This window comes from Rattus rattus, chromosome 11 (genome assembly GCF_011064425.1).
Source record: "Rattus rattus isolate New Zealand chromosome 11, Rrattus_CSIRO_v1, whole genome shotgun sequence".
NCBI classification, from domain to species: Eukaryota; Metazoa; Chordata; class Mammalia; order Rodentia; family Muridae; genus Rattus; species Rattus rattus.
The window spans coordinates 15,580,922-15,596,031 of NC_046164.1; the positions used below are offsets into that span (position 1 = coordinate 15,580,922).

The 15,110-nt window shown below is 42.8% G+C and overlaps 1 protein-coding gene across 1 annotated transcript in view; it reads left to right on the plus strand.

The window, feature by feature from the left end:
- Positions 1–2,862: 2,862 nt before the first annotated feature.
- Znf326 (zinc finger protein 326) overlaps positions 2,863–15,110 on the plus strand; it is a 39,062-nt gene continuing 26,814 nt past the window's right edge. The window contains exons 1-6 of the mRNA XM_032916819.1: positions 2,863–3,340; positions 3,459–3,548; positions 5,190–5,300; positions 11,448–11,483; positions 11,578–11,689; positions 13,726–14,131. Of these exons, the coding sequence (XP_032772710.1) occupies positions 2,863–3,340; positions 3,459–3,548; positions 5,190–5,300; positions 11,448–11,483; positions 11,578–11,689; positions 13,726–14,131 (1,233 nt within the window). The remainder of the gene's footprint in view (positions 3,341–3,458; positions 3,549–5,189; positions 5,301–11,447; positions 11,484–11,577; positions 11,690–13,725; positions 14,132–15,110) is intronic.

The following is a 15,110-nucleotide window of genomic DNA, read 5'->3' on the forward strand; positions in this document are numbered from 1 at the left end:
TTCTTCAGTAGAAATGCTTCCTGTTTGGAAAAGAGGAAGGGAGGGGAAGAGGGGTGTTTGTGTGTGTGTGTGTGTGTGTGTGTGTGTGTGTGTGTGTGTGTGTTAGCACTCAGTATATCGGTTTCTGCATTAGCTGCTCCTTGACTGGCCATTTTTCCTCCGGGGAGGGGAGGGAAGGTGAGGGGTGGGGATGTATCTCTCTCTCTCTCTCTCTCTCTCTCTCTCTTTCTCTCTCCCTCTCTCTCTCGTGTCTATTTTTGTGTGTGTGTGTGTGTGTGTGTGTGTGTGTGTGTGTGTGTGTATGTGAATATAGTGACCAATGTTCACCCCCTTTCAGTCATGCTCAGGTCTTAGGACCTTAGGTTATAAAATCATTCCTTTGCCAGAAGGTAAACAGGAAAGCGAAGCATTAAAATCCACTAGGGAAGAGTTTGACTTGGTAAACAAATTCTCTTGACAGCAACGGGACAAAGGGGACCTTATGGTGGCAAAGAGCTTTGAATGAGGAGGGCTCAAAGCCAAGTCTGTGGGTGAGAGGGCTTGCTTCTTAGGGTGTGGCTTACCAGCAGCTGTTGCCCCTGGAGGTTTGTAGGAATGGCCGTTCTTGGCCTCCAGCCAGCATGACTGTCTGTGACCCTGTTTTTTTTTTTTTTTTTTTTGTTCTTTTTTTCTGAGCTGGGACCGAACAGGGCCTGCTTCCCTAGGCAAGCGCTCTACCACTGAGCTAAATCCCAACCCCTGTGACCCTGTTTTAATGAGACTTTGAATCATGTAGACCTGGGAAATGCAAGCTTAGGACATGGGAGTGAGACCTGAGAATGGTTTTTATAAAAGTAGGTCAGAGTTACATTTGGAGGGTGCATCCGGTTGCAGATGTGACAAAGCAAAGGGCTGTTTGGAGAGCCAGGAGTCTGAAACTGGTAACCAAGCTGGGGAGAGTGGGCTGGAGACAGGGCTCGGCGTGAAGAGTGCTTGCTGCTCTTTCAGAGAACCTGAGTTCAGTTTCTAACACCCAAGTCCTGCAGCTCTCGGCCACCAATAATTTCAGCTGCAGAGGATCGGATGCCCTCTCCTGGCCTCCATGGGCGCCTGCGCTTGTGCACATGTGCACACAGAGACAATGCACACTCATAACTGGAGTGGACACTTAAGGGTTCTTTGGAAAGTTGGTTGGGTGGCAAAGGCACGTTTAGCTAAAGTGGAAGGCAGACTGGTGAAGGAACATTTTGAAAGTAGAGCGCGGAGTGAACGACATGTTCTGTTAAAACACGGACGTGAAGACTACTGGTTGGTGTATCCCTAGAAGTGTTTTGTGAATGGAGCTGCTGTTTTGTGACCTGTAACGAACTGAACTGCGTTTCCAGACAACAGGCCAGAAAGGGGAGTGGCTCCAAAAGTTGAATCTTTCTAAACAGCTCCCTCCCCACCCCCTGCCCTTTCTGGTGGTGGTGGTGGTGGGCTAAAGGAGGTTAAAAGAGTTCAAGAACCCGTCATTAAAAATAGGGTTTTGAAAAAATTAAAGTTACATAATTTTTAAAAAGTGTTTATAAAAGGAGGACAGAGAGAGAGAGAGAGAGAGAGAGAGAGAGAGAGAGAGAGAGAGAGGAGAGAGAGAGAGAGATGCAGGGGAGAGGGGAGAGAGATACCGGCAAAGGGGTCAGTCAGTATTTCCACCTTCTGTTTGTGCTCCGTCAGATCTACTTCTGATTTGCATCTTGATCACTTGGGCCCGAGTGAGGCTGAAGGGCAGAGAAATCAAGAGTTTTGCAGGGAGGCAGTGAGTGTCCTAGCTCAGGTAGTGGCCGCGCAAATGGAAAAGGCAGGGGCGGACTTAAGATATTTTAGGTGGCAATATGCTGATCGAAGGCTCCATTTGTCTGTGGATTGGAAGTGGGAGGCTGGAGGAGCAGTATTAGTGGGCGGTTGCGCGTGGTGAACAGCCGGAAGAATCCGAGAATAAGCAGGTCTGAGAAGGGAAATTGTGAGTTCGGTTTTCAACACGTTCAGCCCAGGTGAACAGAAAACGTGTGGGAGGGGAGAAGAGAAGAAATCAGGGAAAGGGTGGAGAACCGGATGAGTCAAGGAGGTGGAGGAAGACGAAGACGGCGAGGACACTGGGGCCGTGCCCAGATTTGGGGCTACTTTGGCACACCTTGCTGTGCTTCCTGTTTTATTTCCTGCTTCCTCGAGCAGGGTTTAGCAAAATGGGTTGAACCCCGAAAAATGCTTTAGGTGACTTCTGACTTCCTATCATTGTAAACAATTTTTTTCTCACCGCCATTTGCTCTGTGAAAACAGAAAGAGAATTAAGTTATTTAAAACTGTGGTTCAAGACCAAAATAGTCTTCCCATAGTGTTCCTTTGTGTCTGCTTCAACACGATTTTTTTTTCTTTTTTTTCGGAGCTGGGGACCGAACCCAGGGCCTGCAAGCGCTCTACCACTGAGCTAAATCCCCAACCCCTCCAACACGATTTTTAAAGTGGAATAATCTCTGTCTCTCTGTCTGTCTGTCTGTCTGTCTGTCTCCCTCTCTCTTTCACTGTCCTTGGAGCTGTGGACTACTTTCTTCCTGCCAAATCTTTCCCATCTGCGAACTTTCACAGCTGTTTTACACCTTAAACCCCAGCAGTGGCTAGCAGCTTGTCTTGGGATAGTCTCATGATCGTTTGGCAATCTGGGCTCCTGTGCACGCCCCACACTTCTGTGTGTGTCAGAGGAAGGAACTCCATAAGAACTTGGAATCTCTCCTCCACACTCCTCCAGCCAACAGAAGCCAAAGGTCGCCATGTGATTTGGTGAGTTCGTGCAAGAGAAAGAAAAGTACTGCCTCCTGGACCCCGTCGCTCTTGCCAGGCTCCAACATGGCCGGCCAAACGGAGTCCTTCCAGAACATCCCTCTCCAGCCTTCCGCGCTCCCGTTTCACCTTCCGTCCGCCGCGCTCCCCAGGGTCAGGACCCAGGAGCCCGACAACCGCCTCGCTTCCCGACCCCCACGCGAGACCCGCCCACCGCCTCGCGTCCGCCAATCGAAGGCCGTTCTGAGGCGACTGGCAGGCCCGTCCGGCCCCGCCCCCAGCCTCGCTGTGGCCTGCGGCTTCCCGGCCAGTAGCGCCGCTGTCGGTCGCGCGGGCCGGTCGTGTGGACACGGTCGTGTCGCGGGCGCTTGCCTCGGGCCACAGCGCAGCGCCGGGACCGTCATCCCCGCGGCGTCGAGCATGGACTTCGAGGACGGTGAGCGGCGCGCGGGGCGGGCCGCCGCGGCGGGCGGGCGGGAGGGCGGCGGGCGGCCTGCGCCGGGGGTCTGTTTACCGCCTCAAGATGGCCGTGTGGCTTTGTTCTGTGGGCCGCGCGGCGGTTGCGGGCCAGGGCATGGACCCCCTGGTCCCGGAGCCGCACGCGAGGGGCTGCGGCTGGACCAGGGGCCCCTTACTCCCTGAGGGGTCAACCTCTCTGCGAGCCCTGCGGCCTCGCCCGCGCCGCCTGCAACTTCCGGCCTGTGAGCAGCGGGCCAGCTCACGGGGCCCTCAGGGCAGCGACCCGGTGGCAGGTGGGCCGGTCCTCACTGCGTTGCCCCCAGGCTCTGGAATCTCGCTCGACACAGGCTGCCTCGGGCTCATGCGGTGCTTCTCTGTGAGGCGAGTAAAAAGGGCGTCCCTAAGCTTAGTTCCATCGAGGTGGGCTTCGCTTCCCTCAGAAGCAAAATCTGCAAGTTATTACCACGTAGCAGACCGGGCTGTTTGATATCTCACCTGCTTTACCTGCTTGTGAATACCTCATCTGAAACAGTTCCTTGACAGTAGTGCATCTTTATTTAAAGGGTGGCGGTGGTGGGGCTTGTGTATGGATGCTGCCTAAGTTAGAATTCTGGCACGGCGAGCCCCAGATGCCCTTCACGTTCAGCTAGATCGGTGCACAGCACTCCGCGTTGGACTTGCTGATTAAATAAACCGATTTGTAAGGTTGCTTTTCAGACCTCTCTGCACTAGTTCTTACAGCCGTTCTGCCCAGGGCGGTGAAGTACAGTTAATTTGACATCTTCAGACCTTGCTCAACTTTTATAGGAATCAGTGTCAAGATAAAGCGATCTATAGTAGTGACAGTGTTAGGAGACAGTTTAGGATTAAACTGGGTGTAATCTCCAGGAACTAGGTATTTCTAAATAAAACCGGTCCATTTCTTGTTACGGAAGCCTCTGCCTCCACCAGAAATGGACTTTGACACTGAATAAGGTGTGATTTTAGCATATGTTGTATTGCATGAACTTTTGATTTTTGATTTGCTACAAGAAGTTAAGGTTGTTAAGTGTTAGTATAGGAGAAAGAATCACCCCCTTCGGAGTACTTTTCAGTCGCTTTGAAGTAGTTTAGCTCTTCGGAATAGCTTGTGCTTTTAGTACTGGACTGTGACTCATCCTGATGTAGGTGACTCTAAATTACAACTCTTTGCAATAGCCAGAGTTGACATTGAAAAGAAAAAGTATGTTTTAGACCAGAGTTTGATGACACTAACAACATATGTGGTGTGCCAGAAGTTAGCCTTGTAGTGTGTGTGCAGAGTGAGGGGAGTCAGTCAGTGAGGAAATCTATCTTCTGTAGAGAATTGAAAAAATAGCTGTCAAATCTGGAGTGTTTGCTTTCACTATAGTGATAACAAAAATAACAAACAATGGTAGTGATGATCTCTTAACTGCCCATCCCTAGCCACCACTGCTGCAGTTGGGCTGTAGATTTGAGTATGTCTGAGTCTGAACCTGTCGTGTGCCAGGATTTGGTTATATCTAGAAACTCTATTAAATTCTGTTCTTTCAGTCTTTATTTGTTGAGTTAAATAAAGGCTTTACCATTATGCCTGGATGGATACAGCCACACACTCATACATATATGCATATGTTTACATATAAAAACTTCTGAAGTATTTAGAAGAACAGATGACTGTAAACAAATGCTGGATCTTGACACATTTGAATACCCAGGATCAGTTCACATCCATCACCCTCTTTGGTTGTTTTTACCTTTACTTGATGTAAAATTGTTAATACTGGGTCTCCTCTTTTGGCAGTTACAAATATGGACATAAACTAGTTTTTATATTGCCAGTAGGCAGGGAAGGAGTAATATGTTTCCCCACGTGGATATTTGTAGTTATTCGTACCCCAGTTTTTTTGGTAATTGATTTAATGACTGAGTAGATGAGTATGCAGATCTGGGCTTTGCTCACAGCACACTAATTCCTTGCTGTTTCTGTGTCTTCGTAGATTACGTGCACTCTACGTGCAGGAGTGCTTACCAGGACTTCAACGGTGAGTGTCCTCTCCCGTCTCCTTTTAACCTTGCTGAGCGGATATAGCTTGGCTTTTCTCTTCATATCCATGGAGACACAAATGTTAATGCAGGAAGCCCGTGCCACTTTGTTTCAGATGTTCTTTTGACTTTTGATTTATAAATCTCAGTGTTAATGTCATACTAAATATAGCGTTTGTTTTTCTGGTGTGTGTGTGTGTGTGTGTGTGTGTGTGTGTGTGTGTGTGTGTGAGAGAGAGAGAGAGAGAGATTTTGAACATGTATACTTGCTAGAAGTCTGATGAATGCCATCCAGGTCTTCTGCCACAGTGATGTCTCCAGTTCTGTGTACAGTGTTTGAACTTGGGATCACAGGAAGTTAGGTTACTTGGACTTTGCATCTGTTTTATTTTACATAGGATTCTTTTATTTCTTACAACTTTCTCAGTGATAGATTTGCAGGAAACTGGCTGAATGACTTTTGTTGACAAGACATTGGTGTTGAGTTACATAGATTAAGTAGATTTCTATCTTGGTTCTAGGCAACTTTTGTTGTAATACATGTTGGCTTTGTTTTTGAGGCCATTTTCCCTGAGCAAATGTGTGATAGAAAGCTGTCCAGAGGAAACCGTAACGAGGCCTGGTTACTTGTTAACAAAGCCTGATGCTGGCTTGTGGTTAGCTGCAGCTGTAGGAGACAATGCAGAATGCCATGCATATTGTTTTGATAGTTAATATCGTTAAGACCCAAGATGATAACAGAAAAAGGAAGCACAGAATAATTTGGGGGTTAAACAAAACAAAACATTACATGAAACACACGAGGGAGTGGTAGATATGTTAAACTACCAGAGAAATGCAAAATCTAGCTGTCGTCTCAAATATCTATTCATGAAACCAAAGCAGATGGACTAGTAAAGTCTATACCATTAAAAATGTTTATGTGTGAGTGAGCCTGCTTTTCTGTGTGTATGCCATGTGTGCGCAATGCTGTTGAAGAAGGCATTGGATCCCTGGAACTGGGTTACATGTGGTTGCATGCAGCTTGATGTGGTGCTGGGAATCAAACCTGGGTCTCCTGTGAGAGCAGCAGGTGCTCTTGTCCTTACCTGCTGAGCCATCTTTCCAGGCCTGTTCTTATGGATATAGTTAATTTTTAGCATCCCTAAAAATTAAGAGATACTTCAGATTTGAAAAAGGCTATTGTCATATAGAAAGTATTATGTATTTAATGAGTGCTGAAGAATCTTTTTGAAGACAGCGATGTAGTAAAATTAACAGTTTAATTTTGTGTCACCATTAGGACAGATTAGAGGATGGAAAATTGGCTAAAGAAAATCTTAGTACATTTGTGTGTATGGAAATGATGGTGCTCAGTTTAAAAAATGTTAATATGTTTCCTCTAAGCAATTAACTGAATGTAGAGGCTACTCAGCGAGTAGAGAGCGGTTAAATGAAAGTGAGTCCACGATTCTAAAGTCGTAAGGTCAGTGGGTTTCTGAAACGACAGAAAGCTTTGCTGGAGAGTTAGTTGATTTCTATAAAGGTAGTACTCGGAATTCAGCATCACATAGGCCAAGTTTATTTCATTACTAACATTAAAAAAGTCCTTAAGTGGGGTTGGGATTTAGCTTGGTTGTAAACACAAAGGCCCTGGATTCAGTTCCCCGCTCGAAAAAAAAAAAAAGTCATACGTGTTACATCTTTTATATATTTTAATATAACTCAGGAGGATTAGCCTCTGAAGATACCGTCATGGTACCATGAACACTGGCGCTGCCTGCCACATGAGGATTGTTCAGGCTGTAGCCTAGACCTCTTGGTGCTTAATTCTAGGCAAAGGTCCCTAACTGTGGGCAGAGCACTCTGAATGAAAGATGTTGCTCTTACCTCTGGCTAATGTTCCCTACTTGAAAGTACTTGGAGGTCTTAGTTGTTTGCATTTTATAAATGAGAAACTTCATTTCAGGGGTTTGGTTTGACTTCATTTAACAATACCTTTTTAGTACTTGTGTGTGTGTATCTGGGTAATGTTCTGAGTCTTGGGACTTACCTGTGGACAGAGTGGACAGATCCTTCCACCTCTGTGGAACTCATTTCCAGTCTGAAGGGATCAAACACACAGAATACAGTTTTAAAATAATGTATGTTAGAAGATAACAATTTTGAGGGAAAGGCCCGAGAAACAGATGACATCTGAGCATAGACTGAGAGGAGGTGAGTGAGGCTGCCGTCTGAAGAAAGACTGTAGCAGACTGTAGGAAACACTAACAGAGTTGTGTTGGCTCCAGATGAAGCCAATAATGTATGCTTAGCCTGGGGTTGGCTATCTTTCTACTGAAATAAAATAGAAGGCATGATACAGATTTCTCCACAGCGGGTTTTAGAAGAATTTTTATTTCTAATCCTCCATGCTTTCCTTATTTCATACCTGTCTTATGTACATAGCAGATGGAAGAGAGAACATTCTTGGTAGAGGGAAATGGATGAACAAAGGTAGGACTGAATGAACGTCAAAGAGGAAGAAGACTGGTTTGACTAGAATAGACTATTTTTGCTGAGCAATTCGAAGACAAGACTAGAGAGTCGAGGTATAGCCAAAAGGCATTGAAAAATCAAGGGCAATCTGCTTATACTTAAGAATCAACAGAAGACGAAGTCCTGGAAGTGTGGTATATTAGTGAGCACCACAGATACAGGCATTCTTGGTAGAGGGAGCAGTGAGCGGAAACATGGGTCTATATCTGCCGTGTTCTGGAAACAGCAAGGAGCCCTTTGTAAACTGAGTGGAACAAATGTTGTAAGGTAGTCCTTGGGGTTAAGAGGCGATGGGGCAGTGCATACATGGTTTCTCAACCTAGGCATTGCTGACATTTTGGATTCACTGACAGTTTATAGGCTCATGTGTGCACCCTCATTTCGTGCAGTCATTGCAGACTGTTGAGTGCAGCATCCTTGGTCCCTGTGTGGTAGATGTCAGTACTGACACACCGAGTGTGAGAACTAGAAGTGTTTGTAGACATCCCCAGTGCTCCTTTGCAGCTGTGAGAGGAAGGGAGGGGTATGGCAGAGTTTCTGGTTAGAAATACAAGCGTGAGGACCTGAGTATGAATCCCACCACCCAAGTCAACAGTCGATATAGGAGCACTGTGACTTAGCCAAGGTTCAGCGAGAGACCATCTCAAGGGAATGAAACAAAGACAGTACAGCAAAACACTTGATGTTGTCCTCTGGTGTACACACACACACACACACACACACACACACACGTGCGGGGGAGGGAGAGAGAGTGATTGATTATAGGATTATACAGGTTATTTTAAGGCTTTGCCTTTTTTTTTTAGAAGTGTTTATTTATTAAATATAAAGATGGCTCTTAACTCCTGAGCCATCTCTCTAGCCCAAGGTTTGCCTTTTAAATTGGCATAAAGCAGGAAACCATTATTGGACATGACTTATCTTATATTGTAACAATCATTCTGGCTTTTATCTTTAGAATAAACAGAAGGGGAGTAAAAAGGAAGTAGGGGACTGGAGAGATGGCTCAGTGGTTAAGAGCACTGACTGCTTTTCTAGAGGTCCTGAGTTCAATTCCCAGCAACCACATGGTGGCTCACAACCATCTGTAATGATATCTGATGCCCTCTTCTGGTGTGTGTGAAGACAGCTACAGTATATATATACATATATATATATATATGTATATATATAGACTATATATATACATATATATACTGTGTGTGTATATATATAATATATATATTATATTTATATAATAAATAAATAAATCTTTTTAAAAAAATGGAAGTAGGAAAACCAGTTGGAAGACTTCGTGGTAATGTAGGTGAAGGTTAGAGTATTTGGCAGTGCTGTCAGTACAGGAGCAGGAAAGGCGTTCCAGCCAAGACCTAATGTTACACAGCTAGTTCTTTTGATCATTCTTTAGTTTTGCTGGATATTCCACAACTCAGCATAGTATTTATATAATAGTGATTCAAGTAAATAGAATACATTTGATTCAAATTACTAGGGCAAATTTGTTTTTCTGGATAAATTACTTTCTCATTTAATGGTAAAGAGATAAAAGTCCTAATAGTTACATTTTGAAAATGGTTTTAAAATATATTTTGGTAAGCTGTGGGAAAAGTTATTTACAGGATTTCTTTCTCTATTAGTACACTGATTGTGTGTGATAGAAAGACTCCACCTTTAACTAATTACAGTATGTGAACAGTGAGTGAGAACTGCAGTAGTAAAGAAGCTCTCTGGGTATTCTGCACAGTGCCTGACCTGTAAGGGCTCAAAACATTAGTCATTCTGGGACCGTGCAGTGAAATAAACACAGAGATTGAAAAGTAAAAGCTAAGGTAGCCACTACTAACTCAGAAACAAGCAGAAGTAACTAACTTCCTGCCTTCTCTGTCCGGCTAAAGTTCACATTTAGGTTATTTTTTATGTTGAGGCCTTGCAAGAAATTTAATATTGATAATGCTATTTTCATCTTAAAATTGTCCTCTGTATGAGAGGTACAGGCATGTGACTTTCCAAATAGTGACAGGCTTTAGTATACAATATAAAAATCATATTAATATTTCTAAGTACTTAGGAAACCTTTTAAGTGTTTGTTAGCTGTCAGGTTGGCAATGGTTGATACAAATTTTGAGTTTTTTCAGTTTAAAGTTTGAATTATGTCATTAGCAGCAAATTGTTTTTTCTCTTTATAAGCAACAGTTTTATTGCATTTGTGAGAAACTGTCTGCTAAATGCCCATGTCTGAAAAGCATGGGTTATAAAATGTGATTTATTCTTTGACAATTTCCTCAGCCTACTTCATGTACCCCTCTCCAGTCTGTGATAGAGTCCTGACAAGTAACCACAGCTCCTGAGTTAGGAGGCCAGCGGCCTTGTCCCGTGTAGTAGATAGCATCACACAGCACTCCTGATTCTGTGGCTCTTACCTTCTTTCTGCCCTGTCTTCAGGGTGCTCCCGAGCCTTGCAGGGGATGACACTAATGTGCACATAGGGTTATGTGCTCTGTACCTGATCGTTAATCTCTCCATTAACTACCGCCCACTATAAAAAGGAGCTTCTCTGACCAAGGATGTAGGAGCAGCACTATCCTATGGGTATAAATGTAAATGTTAGAAGGCGTTTGCACCAATGCCATGAAACCACAGTAAGGAATAGGCTCCTAGGGCGTGTTACTCAGTTATGGGCCTTTGGCCAGTTGAGTACCATGAAAACTGTAATTTCTCCTTCCATTCTTCCTACTGAAAAGTATCCTTTATAAAAACTACTTAATGCTGCCCGGCTTTTCTTGGAGAGAGCTGGTACTTTGGTGTGTAGCACAATTGCTTCAAGTGCATTTCCTGTTTGATTACATTGAGTAACAAAAGATACAATTAAATCACAATTAACAATCATTCCATCAAGGGCATTTTCAAGCAAAGGTGATGTAAAACTTGGTTGTTTTTCGTGTGTGTGTGTGTGTGTGTGTGTGTGTGTGTGTGTGTGTGTGTGTGTGTGATATTTAACGGGCTGCTAGATTAGCCTGGTGCTTCATACTTCCTTGATTGGTACTGAAACACTAGTTACCTACAGTGTTTATATACTTTTTAATGCAAATGCTATAAAAAGGCAAATAATATTTTTGGCCTCATGGATTCCTGGAAAGGGTCTCAGGACTGGTCAGCAGGCTCTTCTATGGCAACTGCTCCTCTAAGATGCTTTAAGAATTAGAAAGTTTCTGGTTATCTGTGATGATGTGTGTTTTTAGTCCCAACACTCCAGAGGCAGAAGCAGACAGATCTACTTGAGTTTGAGGCCAGCCTGGTCTACAAAGTGGGCTTCAGGAAGGACAGCCAGGGCTACAACGAGAAACCCTGTCTTGAAAAAAAAAAAAATTATGGGCTGGCGGCGTGTCTCAGCTCACTTGCTGCCAAGCTTGGCCGTTTGAATTTGTGGCACATGCGCATGCACACACACACACACACACACACACACACACACACACACACCCCACAAATAACAATTAGAAGTGAGGATGAGGCCACAACAGCAGACTGTTGTGGTACTGTATAAAACCTATAAGAATTTTTGTGTTTAATGAAACATTTTGTGGAGAAAATGCTGTATTTTACTAATAGTCTCTTGTTGACTCTTTCAGGAATGGATCGTGATTATGGCCCTGGATCTTATGGAGGTCTGGCATTCAAGGATATTTATCTAAAAATTCTTCTTTTGAGTGCCAGTAAAGGTGAGCAGCATTTAATTTTTTTCTTTTTAAACTCTTATAGGGCTGGATCGTGACTATGGCCATGGATCCTATGGGGGTCAAAGATCCATGGATTCCTACCTAAACCAGTCCTATGGCATGGACAATCACAGTGGTGGTGGTGGGGGTAGCAGGTAATAAATTGCTTAATCACTTGGCCAAATAATTAGACAGCTATAAGATTCTGGATGTGTTAAGTATATTCCTTAGGTATATTCTTTATGATACTTGAATTTTGTTCGTATTGAATACTCACCTTAAATATTTAAAGATGCTAATTAATGGGCATATGATTTTTCTCAGTCTCACTGGCAGACATTTTAGGAGGATAGCATTATCCTTTATTTCAGCAGAATAGAGTAATACATTCTTTAACAGTGGACACTTTAAAAAGAACTTCTTTTACTTTTAATTCCTTATCAGTCAAAATGTCTTGATGAAACGATACAAAATATTATTGGAAATATTTATGTGTGAATTATTGTTTTTAATTGTTAAAAGATTTTTGGTTTGTTTTTTGTTTTTGTTTTTTTTCTGATGTGGGCATTGTGTAACAGTAAAATTGCCTGCCTAGAGTGGCTTTACCTGAACCACTATAGTAGCTTTCAGTTTCTAAGAAATATTTAATTTTAATTTTAAAGCAAGTTTGAAGAGCATATTGTGGTAATAGAACTATTGTTAAATCACATTGTTACAGGCAACTACTGCTTACATTTGGAACGCTTGTGCTTAAAAATGAGGGGTGTTGTATTTCAGCCATGGACACCACACCTTAACTACAGTCTAGACTGTTTGTGTTTCAGTGCTGACACTCTGTGGGGGTTAAGTCAAACAGCCACAGTCTTAGGGTTGCTCATATTTCTGTAACTTTAAAGGGGTCTGGTTTTTGAGATACAAAACTTGCTTCTAAATACAAACTAGTTGGACATCTGAGGTCATCGTCCTTCATAAACTGAAGGTCAGGAGTCCTTAATGATGGGCATGAGGGGTGCTTGCTTCTCTTTGTGCCTCAGGTGTGCCCCTGGGGTTTATAGCAGAGTAAAATCAAGAAGACAGTTAACTACTGTCCTTTGTAATGTTTGAAATGTGAGGTTGGAAAGTGAAGTAGTAGTTATGTGGCTACCAGGGTTCAGAATTAAATAGTATCTTCAACTGAATGACCAATGTAACCTCATTTAAATGTTTTAGTGTATCAGTTATTACCCTCTTACATTGTAAGTGTACTGTGCATAAAGTATTTCTGTAGCTGTTGTTCATTTCCTGTGTAATTGTGAACTTTTAAAAAACTTTTAAGATAATAAGCAACTTCTGTAATCCTTGTTTTGGATTGTGATAAGTAAAATGATTTGCTTTTTTTCTGTTGAGACAGTGTGCTTACCTTTTAGAGTAGTTTTATGCAATAGCTTTCTGATAGGAAATACTTTTCAAGTAATTGCAGGCATTATAAAATGTATTCTTTCTCATCTGCTTTGAAAAGTCACATGTAGAGGGTACACGTTAGTGGCCTCACTTTTACGTTTTACGTTCAGTCTTCTAGATTTGTTAGATATGCTGGTTATATCAGAGTGTTTAAGTGTATATTAGATATGCTGTCTCTATCAGAGTGCTTAAGGACTGGCCCTGACTTTATACCTGAGCTAATTTCTCAGCTTTGGCTATTCCAGTCAGCATGAGGCAGTTTTGTGATACGGATTATTGAGGTGCAAAGGATCAGTGTCACAAAGACTCCCCACCCCATTTATGCAGTCTTCAGTTTGTGTCCCTATGAAAAGCCAAAATATTGTAAATGTTTTGTAAGTTTCAGAATTAGGGAAGGATTCAAAGAAAATTTAATTAGTTTGTGAACTTTAGCAAATAATCTTTTCTAAGACTAGGGCTGGGCTTTAATTGTTAGACAGACGAATCTTATTAAAACGAAGCTGCTAAAAGGCAGAGTCTAAAACCAAGGTTGACTGAGCTCAGTTCTATTTAGGAACGGACTCAAGGCTTTCTGTCTGTCTCGTGGTGGACTGCCCAGCCCTAGTCAGCTGTGAGCAAAAGTAGGACTATGAACCACTATGCTATATAAATGAATTTTAGTTGATAAATGTCGTCTGATAACTTGTCTTTTGAATTGTCTAACATTAGTAAGCTTACTTTTGTTTTTTCCCTCACTGTGCAACTTTTCCAGGTTTGGACCTTATGAGTCTTACGACTCCAGGTCTTCTCTGGGTGGGCGAGATCTGTACAGATCTGGCTATGGTTTTAATGAACCCGAACAAACCCGCTTCGGAGGTAGTTATGGTGGTCGATTTGAGAGCTCCTACCGGAATAGCCTTGACTCTTTCGGAGGTAGAAACCAGGGCGGGTCTAGCTGGGAAGCACCTTACTCCCGTTCAAAATTGAGGCCTGGGTTTATGGAGGACAGAGGAAGAGAGAATTACTCTTCCTACAGCAGTTTTTCTTCACCCCATATGAAGCCTGCACCTGTAGGCTCTCGGGGGAGAGGAACGCCTGCTTATCCTGAAAGTCCGTTTGGAAGCAGAAACTATGATGCTTTTGGAGGACCATCAACAGGCAGAGGCCGAGGCCGAGGAGTAAGTACAACAGAGTCTTTTCAGATTCTTTTCAATAGTCGCTCTTTTAAACCCTTTCCAGACCATGGTTCTCAACAAGAGCAAACACTGTTTGTCCCAGTGTGTCTTAACTAGAAGCTGAGTCACAACATTTTAGGTTGACTGCAAGTTTTCCACACCTCAGAAAATAAGTTGCAGTGAGATGATTATTCATGGCGCTATCTCAAATCTCCCTTTATGTAAAAGCTGAGGACATTAGGCTTGTGGTCTAAAAGGGGTTAAAAGGAGTTGCATTTTTTTCTTGTAAACACTAGCAGCTTTGCTAGTGAGATAGTTGCTGGATTACTGTAAAAGGTACCTACCCTTTCTGAGCTTCTGAGTAGGTTAAAGGTGCAATGTATGATACACTCTCTGTCCTTCCTAACTAAACTCTAACAAATGGAATCCCTTCAAGGTTCCGTGTGATCAAAGGTCAGTGATAGATGAGGAAAGCTTAGCTATGGTTTCATGGTGAAGAAGCTGAAGTGTATTCTAGATGGCAGGATGATTCCAGTCAATACTGTTTTGCTAACTTGCTCTCTTACTGTATGTCCTATTGGCCACTGTTTAATTTCCCCTAGCTCTATTGAGAAAGACTCTTACTTGTATTTACATTTATGGTACCTTCCTAGGAAGTAATATTTTGCAAGTTATTGCCTAACTGGATAAATACACTAGCTTATAGGTGTTTAATTTCAGAATATAGTGTAACAATTACGCTTTGTGGTCTTAGGTAACTTGGTGATAAATTTTTACCTATTTAGGGTGTATAGATTATGGGATTATGTAGTTTGGTCATACAAATACTATTGTATACTTATATTTTCATAGTGTAAGATGTTTATCAAAGTCAGTTGTGTTTATTCTCCTTGCAGAAGAAAGTGTCTTGAGAACAGCTGTAGTAGGGCACTGACTGTTGGTTCTGACTGTTCTAGCCTTTGATCATCACTGTAGTTTGTCT